Below are 24,951 nucleotides of genomic sequence, written 5' to 3' on the forward strand. Positions count from 1 at the left end.
TAAGATCAGCTGAAGTTAAAAAAAAATGTAGTGCATGCTGATAAGCATGGAACAAATATTCAAACGCCTATTGAGTGCCTAGGGATAGTACTTAAGGAAAACAAGTCCTAAAGAACTCCAGAAGGCTATAGAGGGAGTCCTCTAGTTTCCTGCAGTAAACCAGACATCTCTTCAGGCCTCAATTTTCTCAACTTTAGAGCAGAGGGAAATAATTTCTGCCCTGCTGGGCTGTTGTGAGAAATAAATGAAGCCATATGGTATGTTGAAGGTAATCAATACATTCAGGTCCCTTTTTACGTCCTCCCCAACCATCACTATAATACTTGACCAGGCCATGGATCACACTGGTGACAGGAGGTATTAACTCTTTTATAAAGTTCCCCAAAATAGCTCATTAAGAAGTCCTAAAATTTCTGTTGGATTATTTCTAGGGGTTGAAGAAATAACTTTGATTGTTTGGAAATGGCTATCTTTTGTAATTCTATAAAAAAGCATTCTAAAGATATAAAATGCTGGTTGAATCTAACAGTAGGCTTAGTTTGACTAGAAATAGCCCTTATCAATAGTTCACATTTACACAAGTGCCCTCCTTAATACCCATCACCCATCTAGCCCATCCCCCATCTCCCTCCCTCCTATCTCAATATATCATTTCAATATTTTCTTGTTGATAAAATTCCTCCTTAACTTGACAATACTAGATCACATATTTTACATAGTAAAACTCTTGTTATATTACTATCACATTGTTTTTAAAATCATGGGCTGTACTATTGAAGCTGAAAAACCACATGTATGGTTTAAAAAAAATTTTTGGGTGATGTCCAAAATGATATTATAACGAATCTGGAGTTAACAGAAGGTTACATAAAAATGAATTTCCTTCTGAACATTTCAACATTTTAGAATCATCACTAACCTAGAGAAGTGTTTCACTCCTCAAATGGATTGTTATCCCTTTGATTAAACACACTGCTTTAACCAATTAAAACCTAATATTTTGAAAAAATGTGGTCTAGTTGTTTTAGGGACCAGAGGAACTTAAAAAGTAACAGGTAGAGATACTAGGAATTCAAAGGTATAATAAACTATAGTTAAAGTCAGGCATTGGGGAAAAGTTGAGAGAAAAAGTGATCAATGCATTGATGATATACTATCATTTTATTCAAGAGCATAAAAAAATTCTTGATACAAATTATAACATTATAATTTTAATATTTAGATTGCTTTGTGCATCCTTTCATGATACATATATATAATACTGGCAAATCCAAAAATTAACTTACTAAGATCAAAAAAATGCTGCCAGAAGGCTTCCATCCATTTCTGGAGATCTTCTCTACTGTCCACTGCAAAAATATGAGTTACAGACTGTCCAGCAACAGGGTTGATAACAGAAAAATTATGAATTTTTTTCTTGGCATCCTTATCCATTGCACGAATTCTGGTTTCCTAAAAATTAAGACAAAATTAATGTTTTACAAGAGAATATTTTTGTAATTAACAAATAAGTATTTTACTGCTCACTACCACACTTAGAGCAGATACATTTATAAATCTTGCTGCTGATCATTTAAAATATGGAACTTTGAGAATTTTCAAAATTCAGACTCAGATCACCGAGTTAAAAAATGCTTTGTAGTAAAAATACTGAACAATGTTTCAAAGCATGCTACATATAGAACTTACATTAAGTTACATGAGATTAAAACATAACCTGTTTTGATCCTTTTAAGTAGGAGTATGCTGTCTTTTATATACATCTTAAAATTTGCAATAAAACAAGTATGGCATGTCATAACTGTAATGTGAATTATATTAACTACATTTCCAACAGTAATAAAATAAAAGAATCAGTAAAGAATGTTTGTTATTCTAATATTCAGGCATTACATACGGTGTTATCACTTAAAGCAGTAAAACCATAACTTAGTGTTTACTGCAGCAAAGCATTTAGGTTTTTCCCATTAACATTTATTTCATGTGTAACATTCATTTACAAAGCTCATAGCTAAAGATCCACGAAGTACTATAACCTTCATGATGGTAACAATTATTTTTTTAAATGCTGAATGCAACACTCTACAACAAAGGCAATGGTTTCATTCATGTTGATAGTCTTAAGCTTTTTTTCTGAATGGTACTAGGTACGACATTATGGTGCTTACTGTGTCTACATGTAGCAAGTCTGTTCCCAAGTGACACAGGCACCACCATGCCACATGACAAGCTAGCAACTACATGTAGTTTCCAAGGAGTTTTGGGGAAACAATGGGGATTTGGCTGCCTGGATAATGAGTGATATTATTCTAGAGCAGTGTTGTCCTGCACAAGTGAGCCACATCTGGGGTGCCTGGGTGGCTCAGTTGGTTAAGCATCTGCCTTTGGCTCAGGTCATGATCTCGTCATGGTTTGTGAGTTCCAGCCCCATGTCGGGCTCTGTGCGGACAGCTCGGAGCCTGGGGCTTGCTTCGGATTCTATGTCTCCCTGTCTCTCTCTGTCCCTCCCCTGCTCACACTCTTTGTTTCTTTCTCTCAAAAGTAAATATTAAAAAAATAAATACATGAGACACATGTGTAATTGAAGATTTTCTAGTATCACATTAGAAGGTAAAATGAAAACTGGTGAAAATAATTATGTAATAATTATTACAATATTTTGAAATAACGTTTTTATGGGCGCCTGGGTGGTTTAGGCAGCTGAGTGTCCAACTCCTGATTTCAGCTCAGGTCATCATGATCTTCCAGTTGGTGGGTTCAAGCCTCAGCACAGAGCTTGCTTGGGATTCTCTCTCCCCCTCTGTCTGCCCCTCCCCCGCTCACACTCTCTGTCTCTCTCTAAATAAATAAACACCTTTTTAAAAACTTAAAAACAATAAAATAAAAGGGGCGCCTGGATGGCTCAGTAGGTTGAGCGTCCAACTTCAGCTCAGGTCACGATCTCGCGGTGAGTTCGAGCCCTGCATCAAGCTCTATGCTGACAGCTCAGAGTGTGCAGCCTGCTTTGAATTCTGTGTCTCCCTCTCTCTCTCTCTCAAAAATAAACATTAAAAAAATTAAAAAAATAAAATGTTCTTCTGCAACCCAATGCATCCAAAATATTATTTTAATGTGTGATTGAAAAACTTTTTTTTGAGATATTTTACACTTTTTCATTCTAAGTCTCCCAAATCCAGTGTCTATTTTATACTTAAAGCACATCTCCATTTGGACCAGTCACATTATAAGTAATAGCCACTGGTAGCGAGTGTCTACTGTCCTGGGTAGAAGAGTTCTAGAGGAATACGTTTAAACCTACTGTAGTGTGTGCAGAAGAAGATTTAGTTGGCAGTTACAAAAGCTGATTAGGAGTGAGAAGAAATTCCTCACTTCTTTCAGTACTGAGTGAAGAGAAATTGCATGTATTCTCACATACCAAAACTAACATATACATATAATGTCTATGGACAGGAGCAAAGACTTACAAAGAAAAGCTATACATTCCCTGAAGCATGGGAAAATACAGACAGGTGAGCACCATATAAACACTAGCTCCCCCTTATCCTCAGTCTGTGTTTTCTGCAATTTCAGTTGCCCCAGTCAACTGTGGTCCACAAGCAGATGATGCTCCCCCTGACATGTCATCAGGTCAGCAGAGCCTAATGCTTCTACGTCATCATAATGCCTATGTCACCCACCTCACTGCATCTCATCACACAGGCATCCTATGGTCTCACATCCATCACAAGAAGGGTGAGTGTGGCATAATAAGATATTCTGAGAGGCAGAGAGGCCACATTCATGTAACTTTCACTATAGTACATTGTTATAACTATTCTATTCTACTATTAGTTATTGTTGTTATCTCTCACTGTGCCTAATTTATAAACCAAATTACCACAGGTATGTATGTATGTATAGGAAAACACAGTATATATAGGGTTAGGTACTGTCCACAGTATCAGGCATCCACTGGGGGTCTTGGAACATATGCCCTGCAGTTAAGAAGGGACTACTGTGGATGACAGAAGTTCTTTCCTGAAGGAAGGAATTCTTATTCAAAAATCACATGAGAAAAAATGTATGCTTCATGAAGTAGCAACCTAACTTTGAAAGTCTGGAGTATCACAAAACATAAGGATTAGTAACCATCTTAGAGACACTGTCATTTTTAAAATGTAGGAGTGTAAGTGTCTTCAGAGGATTGTAATGGACTTATGGTCAACACTGTAATTTAACATAAAGGTCTTTTTACATTCCTATGCCATGGTAATAAACTTTGTGAATTAACTCTTTTGAGCAATTATTTATACAATATAAAAACAAAATGGTACCCTAATTGATATCCTTGCAGGCTGAAAATGCATGTAATCAACCTCTTTAAGTATAACGCTTATTATCACCAGCAGAGAATGACTGAAGCTCCAGAAAGAATCTTTAATATGCTCTCAGTAAGACTTACTGAAGGCTGATTCAGTGGGGGAGGAAGGCAGGAGAACCCTCTATTCTCTCAGTATTAAAAAAAAAAACAATAAAATATGAATTATTCTTGTTGTTGAAATTGTGCTTTTGTCTCCATTCAAATCTATCGGAATACAAATTTCTGACTACCTTTTGTATGTAGGATTAAAATGGATTCAACTTTTAAATATGGAAAGTGTGATTTTTATAGATGAATATGTACATTTTTAATAATACCAAGATATCATTTCAAATGAAAATAGCTATGTAGAAAATCTGATGAACTGGATCATTTATATCTTTCTAAGAGAATATAATGCAATAATATATAAATACTGTACACTATACACTCCATTAGCTCTGAGGACCATAAATACCACTAAATTTTTAAAACATGAGAAGCTTTTAAAAGGTGCAAATGAAACGCAGAATAGATCATTTGAATTAACTTCTATATTTTATCACCCCAAATAATTTAGCTAATGGGAATTTTTTCAACCAAAAACTGGATGTCAAAGAAAAAGTCATTAAATAAAGTTTCTGATAATGTCAGAAAGTCCATGCAAGCTGTTTTTCATTCTGGGCAAAGTATCAATAAGAGTTCTTAAAACTTCAATGAGGAATGGGTTAGAAAATACAAGGTGAATTCTAGGACTGTTATCATTATGGGCTCACATGACGCTTAGATGAGGGCAGTGTCTCCTCTTAGCAGGGTTTGAAAGCAAGAAACGGGCATTTCTTCTCCCACTATTTCTCCCACCAAAAATACTGCCTGGCACTCACTAAGTGATTGAAAAATATATGAAGAATAAATTAATGAGATAAGAGAAGAACAACTCAGATAATGACAGTTTTAGGTTGACATACGAGGATCGCAGATATAGTCCTAATCCAACACTTTATAGATGAGGAAACTTATGTCCCAAAATAAGTTTTCTATCTAAAATCAGAGTTTCCTGCCTTGCTTTTTGCTAATCCCAAACCATTTAGTTGATTAGGGATGTTTTACAGTCAACTTTTACTGCTCTGCGGATAAATTTGAGACTTCACTGTGAAATTTTAATCCTTGGCTGGATCTCCTTTTATCAGTCAACACATACTGAACTGGAACCTTCCACTGCATGAGATGGCGGGTACCCAGAGAAGGCCAACTGAAGTCAGTAACAGATATAATCTGAGAAGTCAATTTTGTAACAAAATATAATTAACTCTGAAATCAAAGGAAAGTTTCTTTTAGGCTGTTCATTATTTTAAATTAAAACTGTACTTCAACCTCTCTATTTCTGTGGTAATGGAAAATTACTAAATTGGGATTAGATTTATGCACTGTTTCTTACCTTACTTTTGACTATACAATCTTTAAAAAGTCTACTCCGTAACCAGATTATGGGTTCTAAATATTATTTCCTACTAAAAGGAATCAGAGCTCTTTATAGACATGGCTAATTCTTAGCTTGGGCCAGAAAATATATAGGATAATCCCTGAACTTCTTATCCTACCAAAAATCAAAGACTAATAGGATTGTATCAAAAGGACTTGAGAGCCAAACTGAAGAGGCTTCCAGTAGCCAAAGATGGGACTATCTAAATGTCAATAAGAATCCAATGGTAATGGATTAATGCATGAAATGTCTTTAAACCCATAAATTCTTAATGATATTTAAAAATGAACTCATTTGGGGGTAACTGGATAGCTCAGTCAACTAAGCATCCAACTCTTCATTTCGGCTCAGGTCAGGATCTCACGGTTGTGAGATCAAGCCCCGTGTCAGGCTCTGTGCTGAGTGTGGAGCCTGCCTGGGATTCTCTTTCACCCTGTCTGTCTCTCTGTCCCTCCCCCCACTCACTCACTCTCTCAAAATTTAAAAAAAAAATGGACTCACTTGTCACTTTTGAAGGATGCTAAGGAACCACCTCATTGTTTTGGCAACTAGTTAAATCTTAAAGTCTTCATTCTGTCTTTCCTATAAGAATTGTACCTCAACCAAACAGCTGATAATATAGAGGTATCCCAGCTAATAAATGAAGAAAGAATGTTAAAATACCACCAATTTGCAATCCCTAATGAAATAAAGGATGCAATCAATACTCACCTATGGATGTTAACATGATTAGAAGACCCAGGCAATTAAATGTCTCTCAATAAAAGTACACAATATTTCCTAAGATATATTGTTACTAACCAATCAACCAACAAACAAAAATCTGATCCAAAAATAGGAGAAAAAAAGACAACTCAAAGATGCAATCAGCAAAATTCAGAATATGGAAAACGCTGTAGGATAAATGACTCAATTTCTTCAATAAATTGTGTGTGTGTGTGTGTGTGAGAGAGAGAGTGTGTGTGTGTGCATGAGACCAAGAGACAACTCCAACAGAGTTACATATTTAAGAGATCAAATCAATTAAATGCAATATATAACCATTATTTTAAAATCCTGATTCAAAAGCTATTTAAAAAATTACAAGGCTGGAAAATTTGAACACTGAATTTTTGATGATATATTGACTATATATATGACTATAAATTTTCGTTAAGTATGATAATTGTAATAATTATAAGTAAAATCATATAGCCTCCAGTATTTGCTTCAAAATAATTTTATGATGGACAATGTACGAGGATACAGACAGGTTTATTTCTATCATTCTCTTTAAAGATTATATTTAAATGTCCCCTCCCCAAATTAAAAATAAGCTACAAGTACAAAGAACTAAGTGCCTGCTTTCCTACCTATAATGCTGAGATAATATTACTTCACTCACAGCTTCCTCATGAACATGTTGTTAAGAATAAATGAGTTCTTTGAAAGGTGTTTGGTCTAAAGTCTTGTTAATCAGGAATGAAGACAAAATGTTGCTGACGAAAAACAAGCTTTAGACCTCATACACACTCTAGTAACAAAGAAAGCATACTTTCACAATATTTGGCAAGGAATGTTGGAAATACATAAACCATAACCATAAATCAAACCAAGCATTAGGAAGGATTAGTATTAGTGTGATATAATTATTTTCAATTTATGTCAATGAAATCAGATGTAAACTCCTAAAGGAAAAGGCTTAAGTAACTATTTTTGCTGTATTTAATAAACGACAATCTAAATAGTTGATAGGATTGAGACATTAAAGGACTAACATAATCAGAAAAAAAATCCCATGTGCTTCATAATAATTTTGCTTGTTAGGGTCCATGACAAACATAATGGTTAAAGCAATTTCAAGATAATTTAACAAAGATCTATCAGACCAAGTAGTAATATTGATTTGGTTAGTACAAATTTTATTATTCATTATTGAAATGATATACAGTATCTAAATCAAGAAAAAACTTTTGATCTCAAAGACCCACACCACTTTTCCATTCCACTACTCACCCCACTGGCAATGGATAAAACTGGCTAATAAAATGTTTTCTACAATATATAGAAGATTCAATGGCTCTGTTAAGTATCCCTTATTGGGAATGTCTTGCTCAACAACATTAATAGTGAAGTTTTTTGAAGTTGAAGCAATCACTTTGAAGTAAATCATCCTTTCAAATTTGGATTGAAAACAGGAGGGGAATAGCTCAGGCTTTTCTTCCCTTAATGTGACTATTTCCACAGATGGCTCCCTATGAAAATTAATAAACTGACTTAGCTTTACAGGAAATGCCATTTAGAAAAAATTACAGTTAGAGAACAGATCCTGTGATCAAAATAACAGAATTATTGTTTATACACCTTAGCAACTGCAAAATTTATGATTTCACATAATTTTTATAGTAGCATTAAGCAAAATTATTATTTTCTAAATCATGAGATGAGAAGAAAGACAGCAAAGAGAAAAGAACTCTGATTTGTACTTAATATTTAACAGTATTAAGCATAAAAAGATGTTAGAGACCCAGAATTGAAAATATACTAAAAACTGAAACAAAACCATTCTTAAAAGTTTTATTTGGGGGCACCTGGGGGACCCAGTCAGTTAAGCATCTGACTTCAGCTCAGGTCATGATCACATGTTTATGGGTTTGAGTCTGACGTCGGGCTCTGTGCTGACAGCTCAGAGCCTGGAGCCTGCTTCAGATTCTGTGTCTCCCTCTCTCTCTGGCCCTCCCCCTGCTCATGCTCTGTCTCTCTCTCTCCAAAATAAAAAATAAACATTAAAAACAAAAATTTTTTTAAAAAAAGGTTTATTTGGTGCTTACCTGCTCTACATATCAGAAAATACCAAGTTGGCATTTATCAAAGGTCCTGTTTAGCATGTATCCCATAGAAATTTCCAAAGTCAAACAATTAAAATACCTACCTTATATTTTAAGATCAAGTAATTTAAAGCATTGAATAAATAAAAATCTATGAGTTTACCATTAATCCGGGGGGAACACAATAGACACAACATTCATTTGCTTCTTCTGGAGGGAGTAATGCTGCTCCGATACATACTGCCAATATCAATACAAGACCAAAATACCAACTCCTTACTCTGAAAATTGGTAATTAAAACAGTAAGCTTTTATCCTGCCATTTCAGGAGGGACTGGAATTCATTGTTACTTGATGAGAAAAAGTCCTTCTTTATAAAAGAATGCCAGCTAATACATGTAGAATGAAGGGTATTGTGAGAACAACATATGCAACCTCCAGTGTGATAACCAATTCAGACAAGGGCAATCCGGTCGCTAAAACCATTATGTGAAAGACTACTGGACAACAAAGATATACAAACAGTGCCAAACTATCACCTCACTGATTACTTGCTAATAGTAAAGAGGATGTCTTACCGTTATGCAGGAGAGAGTTAGTGGTCACCACCTTAACCAAGTCATTAAATGTGGCATTGCCAAAATGAGACAACCCAGCATCATGTACCTCTGAACAGAATGCTCTGTAAAGTATTTGTCATTATGCATGAAATATTCTTGTAAATAATGTTTAGAATGAATCTAAGCAAACCTCTAGACCTAATTTACAGTTGAGAAGAATGCACAATCCTTGAATGTTCCTAGATTGAAAGTAAAAGCTAACAGGACACTTTAGGGAAAATGGGGAAATTTGAATATGGACTGGATATTAGAAGTTATAAGAGAATTATTGTCAGTTTGGCTAGCTGTGACGATGGTATTGTAATTTCATCTACACAACACACTTTTTTTTAGAGGCTCCTATTTTTAAGAGTTGCATGTTGAAGTATTCAGGGATAAAGTATCAATGTTGGAGACTTATGTTCAAATGGTCAGCAAAAAATATAGATAAGAGACTTTACAGACTTATAGCTGTAAGATAAATAAGATCTGAGGGTGACTATAGCTGATAACACTACTGTATGATTAAAATTTACTAAGAGAGTAGAACTTAAATGTTGTCACAAAAAAGCTTAAAAAAACCTATAATCCAATACTGATTGTAGTAATGATTACACAACTGTATATTATCAAAAATTATCAAATTGTACATTTATAATTGGTGAATTTTATTTTATGTCAACTATACCATCATAAAGCAAATTAAAACTTAATACAAAGAGTTTATGGGGCGCCTGGGTGGTTCAGTCAGTTAAGTGTCTGATTTTGGCTCAGGTCATGTTCTCATGGTTCGTGGTTCAAGCCTGCATTGGGCTCTGTGTTGACAGCTCAGAGCCTGGAGCCTGCCTCCGATTCAGTGTCTCCCTCTCTCTCTGGCCCTCCTCTCTCTCTCTCTCTCTCTCTCTCTCTCTCTCTCTCTCTCAAAAGTGGATAAACATTAAAAAAAAAATTTTTTAAATACTTTTGTTTTGGGGCACCTGGGTGGCTCAGTCAATTAGGCCTCTGACTTGGGCTTAGGTCAGCATCTCGCAGTTTGTGAGTTTGAGCCCCACGTAGGGCTCTGTGCTGACAGCTCAGAGCCTGGATGCTGCTTCCATTCTGTGTCTCCCTCTCTCTCTGCCCCTCGCTTGCTCACACACACACTCTCTCTCTCTCTCTCTCTCTCTCTCTCTCTCTCTCTCAAAAATAAATAAACATTAAAAAAAATTTTCGGGGCGCCTGGGTGGCGCAGTCGGTTAAGCGTCCGACTTCAGCCAGGTCACGATCTCACGGTCCGTGAGTTCGAGCCCCGCGTCAGGCTCTGGGCTGATGGCTCAGAGCCTGGAGCCTGTTTCCGATTCTGTGTCTCCCTCTCTCTCTGCCCCTCCCCCGTTCATGCTCTGTCTCTTTCTGTACCAAAAATAAATAAAAAACGTTGAAAAAAAAAAAAAATTTAAAAAAAAAAAAAATTTTTTAAAAACATTTAAACTCCCCCCCAAAAGAAAAAAAGAGATAAAGCAAAGATGACAACAATGGTAACTGTTAAAGCTAGGTGGTATGAAAGTGTCACTATAGTATTGTTACAACTTTTCTATAAATTTGAATAATTTTCTAAGTTGAGAAAAAAACAAGTAAAAATTACTTTAATAGGAGATGTAATTACATAACGGCCAGGTTTACAGAAGTAACAAATACATTTCTTGACTGAGATAGTCATATTTAAACAAGAAGACCAGGGCATTTACTGTTAAAAGTGAAGTTTTCAGGTAAATGGAAGGGTTCAAAAGAAGCCTGAGGTAGAAGTAGGAACTGCAAAGAGAAAAGCTGCTACAGAGAAAGGGCAGGAATCAGTTCCGGAGAAAATTAAGACAGCAATGTCACAAAGCTAGAGAATGGAAGACTGTGTTACCAGTTTAATCTTTGAGATCAGCAACTAAATTATATTAATCTTCTCGACCTAACCCTTACCTCATGGTTTAATCTTAAAATTCTCTTTTGTACTTTAGACAAAAGTCATGTGCAATGACAATTTATGTCATCGGTCGTCAGGGTCAAATACAGCCCATACTGCCCCAAGTCTAAGGCTGAGGTTATACAAATTACTAGATTAATCATTTTCCTGTGAATTTGTAATGGTCAATTGTGGAACCACCACTGGGATTTCTAAGTACGGTGATTTTAGTCATCTTAATAATGGAGCTGATTGACTACAGAATCCTATCAGTCACCAGGCCACCAGCTTTTATTACTACACGAAAAAATGTGTCAATTGAAAAAAGATTAATTCAGCCAGACCATGTAAACACTGTTAACTGCTTTTTTGGAATTACACCCTTGTCATCAGACAAGAAAATACACTGGTTACAGTAACAAAGGGGTTCCATTATAACTGCCTCTTAAATTTAAATGGTAAAGATTCAATACGTGTCTAAGCCATTGCCTATAGGTAGGTAGTAACTGTGGCCTCAGACTCAAAACGTCACTTCAGAGCTGTTTTTACTCTCATAACTTATTCAGAGTGGGTACAGAGATGGGAAAAAGTCTAATTTTGCCTTCCAAATCTAGTCTAGCAGTATGTCTGTAAGGAAACAGAAAAACAGTGAGCCATATAATTTTACTTACTAGCTAGACAAGTTCTATCTGATCTGTGAGTCTGTTTCTTCACTTGTAAAACAGAAATAACATACCTATAAAACAGGGCTGACTTACCTGCTCTGTCTACCATAAAGGACTGATAAGGTAAAATGAATACCTTGAAGACTGTTTTCAAATAAAATAAATGAATTTAAAATATCATCTGTCTAGATTACATTTTAATTTGTTGTCTGACTATCCATATTCCATTGCACAACATGTAAGAAAAAAATCGGTAGAATTCCATTTTTCACTACCTAGCTACCTAGTGAAAACCAGGTTAGATAAAATCATCTATGCAGAACTCTTGCCAAAAATATTTACTCGAATCTAGTGAAACAATTAGTCAAAAACAGATTTAGGGACTAGCCTGGATTTTTACAAAATGTCAATACAGTAAAAGACAAAAAAAGAAAAAAGAGGCAATGAGTGATGGGTCCAATTTAGGTAAAAAGGAAACAATCAAAAGACCTGGTGACCAGCTGCAGTTTGTGATCCTTGATGGGGGTCTTAATCAAACAATAAAGAAAAATTAGAACATTTTAGGGACAATTTGCTCTCTATATATTAGATAATATTTTATCAACAGTAAATTTCATGACTGTGGTAAATAATATGGTCATGAAGGAAATGTCCTTGTTTTTAGCTGAAACATACTGAAATTCCAGGGAAGAAATGTTATGCTGTGGGCTACTTACTTTCAAATGGTTCTGAAAAAATTCTCAAACTATGTGAAGAGAAAGCAAATATGGCAACATATTAACAACAGCCAAAGACTCTAGGTGAAAAGTATATAGGTGTTTGTTATTCTATTCTTTCAACTTTTCTGCACATCTGCAATTTTCAAAAGACCAGGCAAAAGTGGACACTGCATAAACAAGACAAGACAAAACAAAACATTGGCAAGTAATGAAAAAATATATCAATTTTCCAATAAAAAATATACTTTTCACAAACCAACCTAATTATCTAAACTAAAATCAATTCACCATGTTTTAATATTGAGGTATATTATTTAAGAGCAACACTAATCTTTCTAAAACACAACACAGATCAATTAAGTGGACCTTAATGTAAAAGGTCTCACTGAAGAAGTTCCTTTAAGAAAAAGCAGTATAATTTCTAAAAGCAGGATAGAAATGGACTAAATGTCATTATTGGAAATGATCACAGAAATTAACTCAAGTCTTTATAGATTAGTAAAACAGTATCCACATGTTTTTCAAGACATACAACTTTATGTTTTTTCAAAAGATAATTTCAAGTCAAGCAGAACATGTACAGTTAACAGATGTGATGGCTCATATTTTACCAGATACTTCAATTCAACCACTCCAAAAGCAAAAACAAGCAAAGTAAAACAACTAGAAACAAGTCAGTATAGTCTATGGACAGAAAACATGATACTCTGCTCTAGAAATGCCAAGAAGTGCCCTAGAGTAGGAATGCCAAAAGGGGAGGAACCCTCTAATAAACACTAGATTTAGGTAACAGATGAAGATAAATTTAAGATCATGCGATAAGAGTGTGTGTGTGTGTGTGTGTGTGTGTGTGTGAGAGAGAGAGAGAGAGAGAGAGGGCGGGGGGAGGGGGAGAGAGAGAATCAGGCTTTCCTTTTCTGACAGAAGGTTGGACAACTGCCCATCAATCCCCTAAGAAATCAGGAAGTACACCCGGGAATATCTTTTTATGGGTTCATTTGAATACTAACTTTCTAGAAAAAGCATCACTGTAACATGAGCTATCAGTTTATGTTTATATTATCTCTTAAATAAATTCATGAAAAATTTAAATATCCTGTTAATGTGGAGTTACATTCTCTGCTTTAAAATCTATTTACTGGTATAGATTTCCAATTACTATGTTTTCTTAGGAAATATACAGTATTTCCTTTACTGGATAAGCACTGTAATAGAAGAAAAAGAGAAAATTAATTTATCTTTGTGAACTAACCTATTTTCAGCAGTCCTTCCCTTTTCTTCATAAGGTGGCAATAATGTGAATTGCACGGAAAAGAACAAACTATAAAATGTTATGTCTTTATTTTTAAAACAGCATTTTATTTACCTTGTTAATGGACACTACCAAAGTTGGCTCCACTTTGGCTTCAATTTCTTCTGGTGTATAAAAACAATAGAGTTTACCCCCTCTTAAAACACAGTACAACCTTCTCCAACTAATCAGGCTTTCTACCATTTGCTGAAAAAAAATTCAAGAAGACATCAACCTTAATCATTATTTATCATCTTAACATTAAATTCAACAAAATACTTAAATTACCAAAGTTATGTTAGTTTAAAAAAATTTTTTTTAATGTGATAGAGTTACCCATTAATTTAATGTACAATAAGTCAATAGTCCAAAATGAAAGAGTAAGTTAATATCACAGAAGAAAGGTTTGGAATTCTCAAAAGCATTAAGCAAATGGAGGTAATGATTACCACATAACTTTTACACATATAGGATCATAAATCAATGCAGTTTTAGAAAAGCTAGTCTATTAAAAATTAGTGCTTCAAATTCCACAGCAATCCATCTAATAACTCAAAAAAATTATAAAAATAACTCAATACTCAAAATATAATTTTCCCTTACTGTTCTCAGAATACTGGAAAATGTTGACTACCCTGTAAGAATGCAAATTTTCTTTCCTCTTAATGGAATCTTTTTTAAAAAGGTATTGATTCACTGAAGCCCGTAATTAATTATTTACTGCATGTAAATAACTGCGGTTATAAATAAATCAGGAGTAGGTGCCACAGAAGCAACTTTGGAAGCCCAGAGGCCTTAAGTGTGCCAAAAGCTGTCTGCCAGGAAGGCCTTCTCTGAAAGGTAGGGAACAGCCCTAATCTGCTTCCACGAGGGGTCCCTGCTGCTGATTGTCCTGCTACGGCCATTATAAAGCAGAGGGACCTGGAAGTGGCTCCTTAGCCATCAGGCCTGCATGAGACCCCTCCCCTTCCCACCTTCTCACCCCCATTCTAGGCCTAACATTGGGAAAATGGCCATTTAAAGGAACACTTTAAAAATAATACTTTTCATTATCAGAAGACCAAACTGCAAGTATATTAAGATCTAGACTGTAGCTATAACTGTAGGATATTCAAAGTCCTCCAACCTGCTGATGTAGAAATCCTGCAAATGCATCCTTAGCCACGCACGCTGGCTGGGCAACTAGGCGGCAGCACATGTTGCCGTATAAGGGAAGCCAAAATGAAGACTCCTCTAGTTAAACAAGATAGAAAAAAAAGCAAGTTACAAACATGTGTATTTAAGGTCATTATACATTTTCATTTTTTTTTCTATTTTGCAATTTTTTTTGCTGTGTATAAGAACATATGTAAAGGCTCATCATACTCAAACAGCAATGCCATTGTTAACGAAAAAATCAAATATGAGAAAATAGGACAGGATGATGTTAAACTGATAATGCTTTTACCCAACAGACGTGGAGCTTTTAGTCTCTTGATCTCTGGTTTGATCTTAAAGTATTTAACCAATGAAGGTAGTTCAGGGCATATAAGTAAACTCATTTAAAATAAAAAACATTCTAATAAAATGATTTTTATATGTCAAATTCTACTTCGTGTTCTGATTTTCATTGTAATATCTAACAAAGTGATCTGAACATAACATTTCAGAGGACAATTTCAAGATAATGCTTGTATAAGCCTCTTGGCCCTTCTTCTTTCCCTTCCCTTACTGCACAATTCAGTTGTAAGTCACTAGGTAGAGCCCACCCCCACAGGCACCTATGCCAGGTGCTGGAGCCAGGAAGGATGGGGATGGTGAGTAGGAGAGCTGTCAAGCTGTCAAGCACCAGGTGTCAGAGCCTGAATGGGCTGAGGAAGATGGACCACATGGGACACAGCCCATGGGGGATTTCTCCTCAGGGGGTGGCCTGGTGTGGGGAGTCAAGGCCCAAGCAGAGTGATGTCTACATGGTGTGGATGCCCAATGTGAGGTGTCAGAATCCAAAGAGTAAGGAGAGTGTGCACATTTGGCAGGTGACTCAGCCATGGCAGTCGGAGTCTGAGAGCAGCAAGGTCACATTCAGTGACCCAGAAAAGTGTGTCAGAGCCCAGTGAGGGGGGCATCTGAGAACAGAGGCAGTGGGCGTGGGGTGTCAGAGCACAGGCCAGCTGAGGAGGGTGTCCACTTGAGGTAAGGGAGAGGGCAGCCAGGCAGGGGAACATTAAGCCTGGGGTGGCCAGGCTTGTGTGAGCCTCAGCAAGGTAAGGAGAGTCTACATGGGGCAAGGGGCAGCCTAGAATGAGGAGTCAGAGCTCCAACAAGGAGAAGAGAGTATCTATTCAAGGGAGATAAAAGAATGGTTGCTTTCAGGAAGGCTGATCAAAGAAGAAAATGCATTAAAGGTACAAAAGACGGGTTTCTTTCTGTCAGAAAAAGGAGTTACAAATGTGTAGAATGAACTCTGTGCTGTTAGATTAGAACTGGATGCACTGGTATGGACTCATGATTTCCAACATACAGAGGTTAGGAAATACAGGACAAAACACATAAGCATGTGTGCAGCTATGTCCACTGAGAGCACCCATGGAAAGCCACACTCTAACAGTACCACTCTAATAAATCTAGAGCCCAGCTCATGTCTTCTAAATATTATTTCCATTACAAAGAACCAGCATTCCTTGGAGAAATGACCGATTCCATGACTGGGGCAAGGAAAGTACAGGATGAACCTGAAATACCTTGTTATGCCATAAAGCAAGGAAGTACTCATGATGAGAACACTGTCAAAAAGACAACAGAACCCTTCTTGAATGTGTTCCCATTGGCCAGATTGGAGACAACTTGAACCTTAAAACAAGCAATGATATTAACAGATTATGATGCACTGAATAAAACAGGAAAACATGAGTCCATATTGATATAAACAAATGAATAAATTGAAAGACCAGTAAGACATACACTTACATAGTTTCAAGCCACCGCCCTCTTCCACACAAAATACATATTAAAAGTTCTTTCAAAGGGGAAACAAAAGAGTAACTTTACAGTAGAGAAGCTGGGCGGACACCACACTAATCAAGTGATCAAAGTAAAAATTATCAGTATTGAGATGAATCAAAATTACATGCCACTTGACAGAACTCAATAAGAACTCAGGATCATTTCTGTGATATTCCTGCCAAAGATGCATATCCTAAGTCTTATCCCAAGAAAACATCAGACAACCCTAAATTTAGGGACCTTCTGCAAAGTAACTGACTATGATGTTTAAAAATATCAAGGTTATTGGGCTGCCTGGGGGCTCAGTTGGCTAAGCATCTGACTCTTGATTTCGGCTCAAGTCCTGATGTTGTGGTTCATGGGTTCAAGCCCCATGTCAGGCTCTGCACTGACAGCATGGAGCCTGCTTGGGATTCTCTCTCTCTCTTTCTCTGCCCCTCCTCTGCTCTTTTTATCTCTCTCAAAATAAATAAATACACATTACATAAATTTTTTTTTAAATGTCAATGTTATGAATGCCAAGAAAAGACAGAAGAAATGGTCCAGTTTGAAAGAAACTAAAAGAAGCATGATAATTAAATGCAATGAATCCTTCTGCACTGGATCCTTCTGTCATAAAAGACATTATTGGGACAAGGAGCAATACTTTATTTAATACAGTTTGATGATTAAATGGTAGTAATGTATTAATATTCATTTACTGACTTGGAATAGTGGTAGTGATGTAACCGATGTCCTATTAAATAGTAGGAAATATATAATAACATATTTGGAGGCAGTGGAGAATGACGTAAACTTGCTCTCATAAATTCTTTTGGGAAAAAGATCTTGACATTTAACTTGTAACTTTTCTGTAAGTTTGCAATTGTTTAAAAAAGTTCTTTCAAAAAACATTAAGATATTCCCTTAATGTAGTGTGTAGATAGACATACAGCCTTCACATCTGTATGGAAAGAAAGCATTGTGTAATTGATTCCCAATATGTGGCCCTTTGCCCACAATGGACCACACAAAACTGATTTTCAAAGTTTTCAATGCATCCCTGTTGGTAGTGCCTCTACAATTGCTAGCCATTGGTTGTTACGATTTTTGACCCCAAAGTCAATAACCTGGAAACTCTGGAAAATAACTCTGGAAAATAAAACATTTTTTGGTAAAAGTACAATTATATATAGATGCCATGCCAAGGTTTGGTACATCAGTTACATGAAAAAGATGTGCCTAAATAAAGTACACAAAGGAAAACAAAAAAGTTTTTAACAACCTGCCTGCTCATTATTAAGAATAGAGCACAACAAATTGTCTGGGACTATTCAAATCTTTTTTACTAATATCTTGGTAAAGCTGCTACCTTTCAGAAATAAAGGGTTTGACCTCGGAAAAATAAATGCATAAATAGAACACAGGCAATGATTCCAAAACACAGGCATAAATAAATAGATATAGGAGAAACTCCTTTTCTAAAATAGGCAGGAAATGAAATAAAAATTCGATAAAAGCAGGCATCTGAGTAAAACATCTGAAATCAACTTTGTGATTTATGAATTTAAACTTTGAAAGCAAATTTCTTTATGTAGCAATCCTAGATTTATGGATGGCTTATGTTCTAAATATCTGTAGGCTAGTTATTTTTAAGTTAGGATACACTTTGTTAAGAAAAATAGAACCATAAATGATGATTAGCTTTTCATACGAGTTCATAAAGTTTGTTCAATCACTAATGTATCCTGGAAACTACCACTCGTAACAAATGTGCTTCTCCAGTAAAAGAAGTTTAGATTTCATAGCATGCAGAGAAAAGTAATTTCCTCCTGATCATGGTCCTTGGAAAGCAATATTGGATGTAGAATTCCTTTTTCTGCAGACCCCTTGCCATATACTCTGCAATCACCTATCCCTTCTGACCAGGGTCTCTTCACAGCTGAGGACCACCGTGGATGAAGTGCAGAGTCACAGCTTCTTCTCTCTACTTCTGACAGGAAACATGGCATCCATCTAGTCACTTAACCCATCTGAGGACCAAGTCTTCATGTTTAAAAATACTACCCATCTTCAGAAGGAGGGCTGTTGTGAAAATCAAATAATGTGGAAATGGCATCTATCATTGTGTCTGTCACATAGCAGCTTCCTGTTATTTCATATCTAGGACAGTCTCACTCCCCAGACCACGCCCTTTCCATTTTCAGTGCTGCCTCCATCCCTGCACAAATTATCTAATCCAAATGCTTAATTCTTCTTTTCTAACCAAGGGCGACATTAGGACAAAATGAAATGAAACAGGAAGTGAAAAAGCAATTTAACTTTTCACTACTTAAAGATTTTATCTAATTCATTTATATTTTCAAATGGAGAACAAAATGGTGTTTAAAAATGACAGCAACAACAAAAACAAAACACAGGCAAGGGAAAGAATCCAGATAACATCTTAGTTCCCTGTGAGTCAATCTTCACAATGTGGTTTCATTGTTTCATAAAAAGAATAAAAATTTCTTGATGATGAAGATACCATTTTAGCTTTTCCTTTCAATTATCAAGAATAATAAAACTGAGTTATAAATTTTAGAAAATATAGTTATTTCCTCTTGATTTTACAGACACTACTAACATAACTTTATTCAGGAAAACCCAATGTATTAACATAGATTTATATTAATGAATAAATTTGAGGGTGGCTTTTTTTCAGTATAAAATTCTGTTTCCTTTAAATTAGAATATTTCTTCTTTTTCCAAATAGGATTGATTTACAAGATTTTAATTCATACACATTCTAGGAATATACCTCCTACGAAGAGTTAGGCATATGGGTTATTGTTTCTTTAACTTTCTTCTGTGGAGTCCACAAACTCCAGTGCCCACAGTTTTGGGTGTTACTGGTTTAAGCACAGTCTCAGACTTCTCACAGTGTGTGAGTCTGTATTGCATTTCTCTAAAAAAGAGCCATACCACACAGTGCCCATGCTGATCTACCCATGAGTATTTTACTGAACAAGAGTCTAGTAATATCTTACAGAACACTGAAGACAACTGAGGAATCACTGCTAAAATTAATGCTTCCTTTATGAATTGTATTCTTTTCCTCAACTTTTCGGATGATTTGGTTGAAAGAATGGGGCCTTTCATCATCAATTCCATTATTCACACATGGATAGTATTTTGAGTCTTTAGGTGCTTTAATAGTCATCATCCCTGACCAGAAAGCATAGCACAGAGAGTACAGCCTGTCCTGGATTATTTAAAGTCTGGCTCACCCACTTCCTAGCTACATGACCTAGCATGTTATGTTCTCTAGGCTGCAATTTACCCATCTGTAAAATGTAAATGACAATAAAATGAAGAACTTGTGAAGGTCACAGAACTAGCCAGTGCTAGAACTAGAATATGAGTCCAAGGCTGACTGGTGCCACAGTCCACACCATTAATCACTTCATGGTAATGCTTCTTTATAGACACATCCCACAGACACTAGGAATGAAAATTGCTTAAAAGTGTTTGTTTGTTTCTTTGGTTGTTTGTTTACTTATTTATTTATTTACATTTTATTGTGGTAAAAACACCTAACAGAAGATTTATCCTCTTAAGAGATTTTTTTAAGTTTATTTATTTATTTAGAGAGAGAGAGAGCGTGTGTGCCCAAGAGCAGGGGGGGGAGGGGGATGGGGGGGACGGGCAGAGGGAGAGGCAGAGAGAATCCCAAGCAGGCTCTGCACTGTCAGCACAGAGTCCAACGTGGCACTCGAACTCACAAACTGTGAGATCATGACCTGAGCCGAAATCAAGAGTCAGACACTCAACCAACTAAGCCAGGCACCCCGCCTCTTAATAGATTTTTAAATGCACAATACAGTATTGTTAACAATAGGCTCTACATCATACAGTGGGTCTCTAGAACCTATTCATCTTGCATAGCTGAAATTTTATACCTGTTAATTAGCAACTCCTTCTTTCCCCTGGTAACTGCCATTCTACTCTTGTGCTTCTTTGAATTTGCCTATTGTAGATACCTCATGTGAGTGGAACCACGCAGTGTCTGTCCTTCTGCAACTGGCTATTCCAGTTAGTGTGATGTTGTCAAGGGGCATTCATGCTGTCACATATTGCAGAATTTCCTTCTTCTTTAAGGCTGAATAATATTTCATAGAACAGTGTCTGATACACAATAGACACTCAACATATGATGGCAATATTGATAATCAGAGAACTGACACAAATGAAATGACAATAAACTTCATCTGCTAGATTTTGTGATAAAATTGATAATGCTAATAATATTGCGGACTTCAAATCTTGGGTAAGAAGGGTAGAGTGTGCAGACCAATCTTCCCACTGACAACTATTGAAAATGCTGTATCAAATATATTTAAAATTTCTTCCAAGAGCGACAAAAAGGTAACAAGACCATAAGAAATTACCAGTACAAATTTGATGAGAACCAGTGAGTTAAGTGAGCACAGATGCTGTGTTTGTCCTGAGAGCATTTGCCAATCCCAGCAAGGCTGAGGTTATGATTTAATGATCCTGCAAGATGAGGAAGCAGAACAGAAATCAAAGTCTAGGGCCTGAACTATGTAACTAGGTTAATGGGAGATCCTCCCCATGCTAGGCTGACATCCCAGAGGAACCACCGACAGGGTAGGCAGTGAACCAGAAATAAACCAGCCTTGCTGCCTAGGACTCTCAGTGCCTAGAGATGGGGATACAAGGAGTCCGGAAAAACTCAGACATGATCTTTGAATAAAGTGGGCCCCTAATGATAGTCCCTCCAGGTGCCTGCATCAATTTATTCCTGTACATAAACTTTCGATTTTAATGACAACTATATGAAGATAACCCAATATGCAAGGAATTGAGACATCATGACCTGTAGGAAAAAACAATAGAAATATACCCAGAAAGACGTTATACATCTGAATTATTAGTCACAGGCTATAAAACAGCAATGCATGCTCTTTCACCAAAAACCTAAGAAATAACATTGACAATGCATACAGGAAACACATCATAAAGGGTAACACACAGAGAGGATAAAGTGAGGACAACTGACACGGGTTTAACAGGCATGCTGGGGGAAAAGAAAGAGAATGGAGGAGCAGAGGCTCTCTGAATGGAAAATTGAGATTTTGTCCAGAACTAATGAAAGACACCAATCAATAATTTAAAGAAGTTAGAGTTCCAAAAGCATCATAAATAAAATTAAATTATGTACTTTATCATAATGAAACTTCAGAAAACCAAAGCTAAAGGGAAAAGAAAGCTACTGTCACAGAAGTGACACACTGACATGATTTTCAGTAGCTGGTAAAAAAAGCCAGAAGATAGAATTATATCTGTAATATTCAAAAATAAAAAATGGGAACTACCAAAATTCTGTATCCTATAAAAATATCTTTCAAGAATGAAGCAAGAAACAGTTATCTTCAGGGGCGCCTGGGTGGCGCAGTCGGTTAAGCGTCCGACTTCAGCCAGGTCACGATCTCGCGGTCCCTGAGTTCGAGCCCCGCGTCAGGCTCTGGGCTGATGGCTCGGAGCCTGGAGCCTGTTTCCGATTCTGTGTCTCCCTCTCTCTCTGCCCCTTGCCCGTTCATGCTCTGTCTCTCTCTGTCCCAAAAATAAATAAACGTTGAAAAAAAAAATTAAAAAAAAAAAACAAAACAAAACAGTTATCTTCAAACACAAGAACAAAGGTGTATGATATCCGTGGAACATACTAAAAGAAATTCTTAAGGATTATACTTCAAGCATAAGGAAAATGATCCCAGATGTAAGGTATTAGATACAAGTGGTGCACAGAAACTTTAGGTAAACTTAAATAAATATAAAATGTATAAAACATCTTGTGAAATTAAAAATCAAATAGAATTATAATATATAATAATAGCACACAGGTCAGAGAAATGGAGTTTCTGTTCTAAAGTCCTTGCATTGCCTAAAAAAAAGGTAAAACTATCTCTTTTTTTAAGTTTTTTTATTTATTTTGAGAGATAGAGACAGAGACAGAGATGTAGGGCTTGATCCTGTGAACTGTGAGATCATGACCTGAGCCAAAATCAACAGTTGGACACATAATCAACTGAGCCACCCAGGCACCCTGTAAAACTATCTTTTAATTTTAGACTTTAACATATATGATTAATGGCATTTCCAGAAGTAATTTCTAAAAGATGAGAAAAAGAATTACAACTTAAGTTGGAACAAGGAAAAACTGAAATGATGAAACTATCAATCCTTAAAAAGGCAAGAAACAACAGAAAAACGATCATGAAATATATAAGACCAGCAGCAAACACAGGATATGATGGCAGATTTAAACATAAATATTTAATATCATATAATATGGGTTATAAACTATTTGGTATCAAATGCAAAATGACTGCTCCATTAAAAAACACAAAGATTGTCAAACTGGATAAAAATTAAAATCCAGTATATAATCCTGCTTGAAGAGGCATATCTACAATATAAAAATAAGAACAGTTTGAGGCTAAAAGAGTAGAAGAAAGTGCACAATTTAAAAATTGTGTGTATCAAACAGTAAAGGCTCAAATATTATAAAACAAAAATAGACATGGCTATGAGAACTAGAAAAATCCACAATCACAGCAGATTTTATCAGACCTCTCATAGTAATACATAGACTACAACAGTTATTTCTAACAAATAATTAGAATATATAGAACAGACTACTGAATAAAAAAAACTGACAAACCTACTGCAAGAATGATAATAAAAAGACAGAGGACATACAAAAAGCCACTATCAGTTGGAAAGGAGAAACATCACTACAGGTACTGGAGAAATTCAATAAAGCTATTGTGAAGAAGTTAATGCTTATGAACCCGAAATTTTAGAATACACACATATGTATAAAAATATAACTTACTGGGGCACCTGGGTGGCTCAGCTGATTAAGTGTCCAACTTCGGCTCAGGTCATGATCTCACGCTCGTGGGTTCGAGCCATACAACGGGGTCTGTGCTCACAGCTCGGAGCCTGGAGCCTGCTTCTGCTTCTGCATCTCCCTCTCTCTCTCTGCCCCTCCCCCACTCGTGTTCTGTCTGTCTCTGTCTCTCTCTCTCTCAAAAATAAATATTAAAAAAATTTAAAAATAAAACTTACACTAAAAAATAGAGAAAAGTTCTTAAAATGTAAATGTACAATGTAACAAATAACTATGAGATGAATTTATGCATAACTACTCCCATGTCCAGAAAGAACATTGCCAACATTATTTCTTAATTATTCTAGATGTAAATGTGGCCCAATTTTTATGGTATTCACTTCCTTGCATTTATTTTTGGTTTTACCACCTATGTGTGCTTCTCTAAATAATACAATTTAGTTTTTTTTCTGGTTTGAACTTTATATGGATAAAGATCACATTATGTTTTCTTAGTGACTTGGTTTTTGTTCATTCAGTATGTATATATCTTATTGCTTAAAGTATTTCATTGTATGATTATATCAGTATGTAAGTTATTTAGTTATTTTTAATAGTTGTAGGGTTCTTTAGGTTTATGGTTTCTTGGATCAGTTTTAGTAAATTATATATTTTTTAATTTTTTTTTAATGTTTATTTATTTTTGAGAGAGACAGAGACAGAATGCAAGTGGGTTAAGGGCAGAGAGAGAGGGAGACACAGAAGCAGAGGCAGGCTCCAGGCTCTGAGCTGTCAGCACAGAGCCCAATACAGGGCTCGAACTCACGAACTGCGAGATCATGACCTGAGCCGAAGTTGGACACTCAACCGACTGAGCCACCCAGCCACCTCTAACGTAAGTTTTAGCACAAAACTTAAAAAATATTGTTGTAAAAACATCTATCTCATCAGTACAGAGCCACGCATCCTTACAACAATAAGTACAAGTAGGGTAGTACATAATTTTATTCTGCTTCAGAAAATGGACAAGAATAAGTGGCCAAGTTATATTTCCAAACTACTTTACCATCACCACTCTGTATGATTCCTCATAGGTAAAATAATCTGGGAGAATGGAGAATGCTTATGCTAAATTTTATGAACCTTCCTAACTGCTTAAGTCCCTTTTTCACCTTGCTGTATTATTATTATTATTATTTTTTGGCGGGGGACACACTACAACTACCAATATTATCCAGAGATAAAACAGTTAAGATTAATTT

General features: G+C 35.9%; 1 protein-coding gene across 2 annotated transcripts in view; it reads right to left on the bottom strand.

The window, feature by feature from the left end:
- Positions 1-24,951, bottom strand: part of RTKN2 (rhotekin 2) — a 76,180-nt gene that overhangs the window by 10,270 nt on the left and 40,959 nt on the right. For both annotated transcript variants that reach the window (XM_043596435.1, XM_043596436.1), the window contains exons 8-10: positions 14,960-15,066; positions 13,909-14,040; positions 1,287-1,452 (exon numbers count right to left, since the gene is read on the bottom strand). In XM_043596435.1, coding sequence (XP_043452370.1) covers positions 1,287-1,452; positions 13,909-14,040; positions 14,960-15,066 — 405 coding nt within the window. The remainder of the gene's footprint in view (positions 1-1,286; positions 1,453-13,908; positions 14,041-14,959; positions 15,067-24,951) is intronic.

The sequence above is a fragment of the Prionailurus bengalensis genome, chromosome D2 (assembly GCF_016509475.1).
Source record: "Prionailurus bengalensis isolate Pbe53 chromosome D2, Fcat_Pben_1.1_paternal_pri, whole genome shotgun sequence".
Lineage (NCBI taxonomy): Eukaryota > Metazoa > Chordata > Mammalia > Carnivora > Felidae > Prionailurus > Prionailurus bengalensis.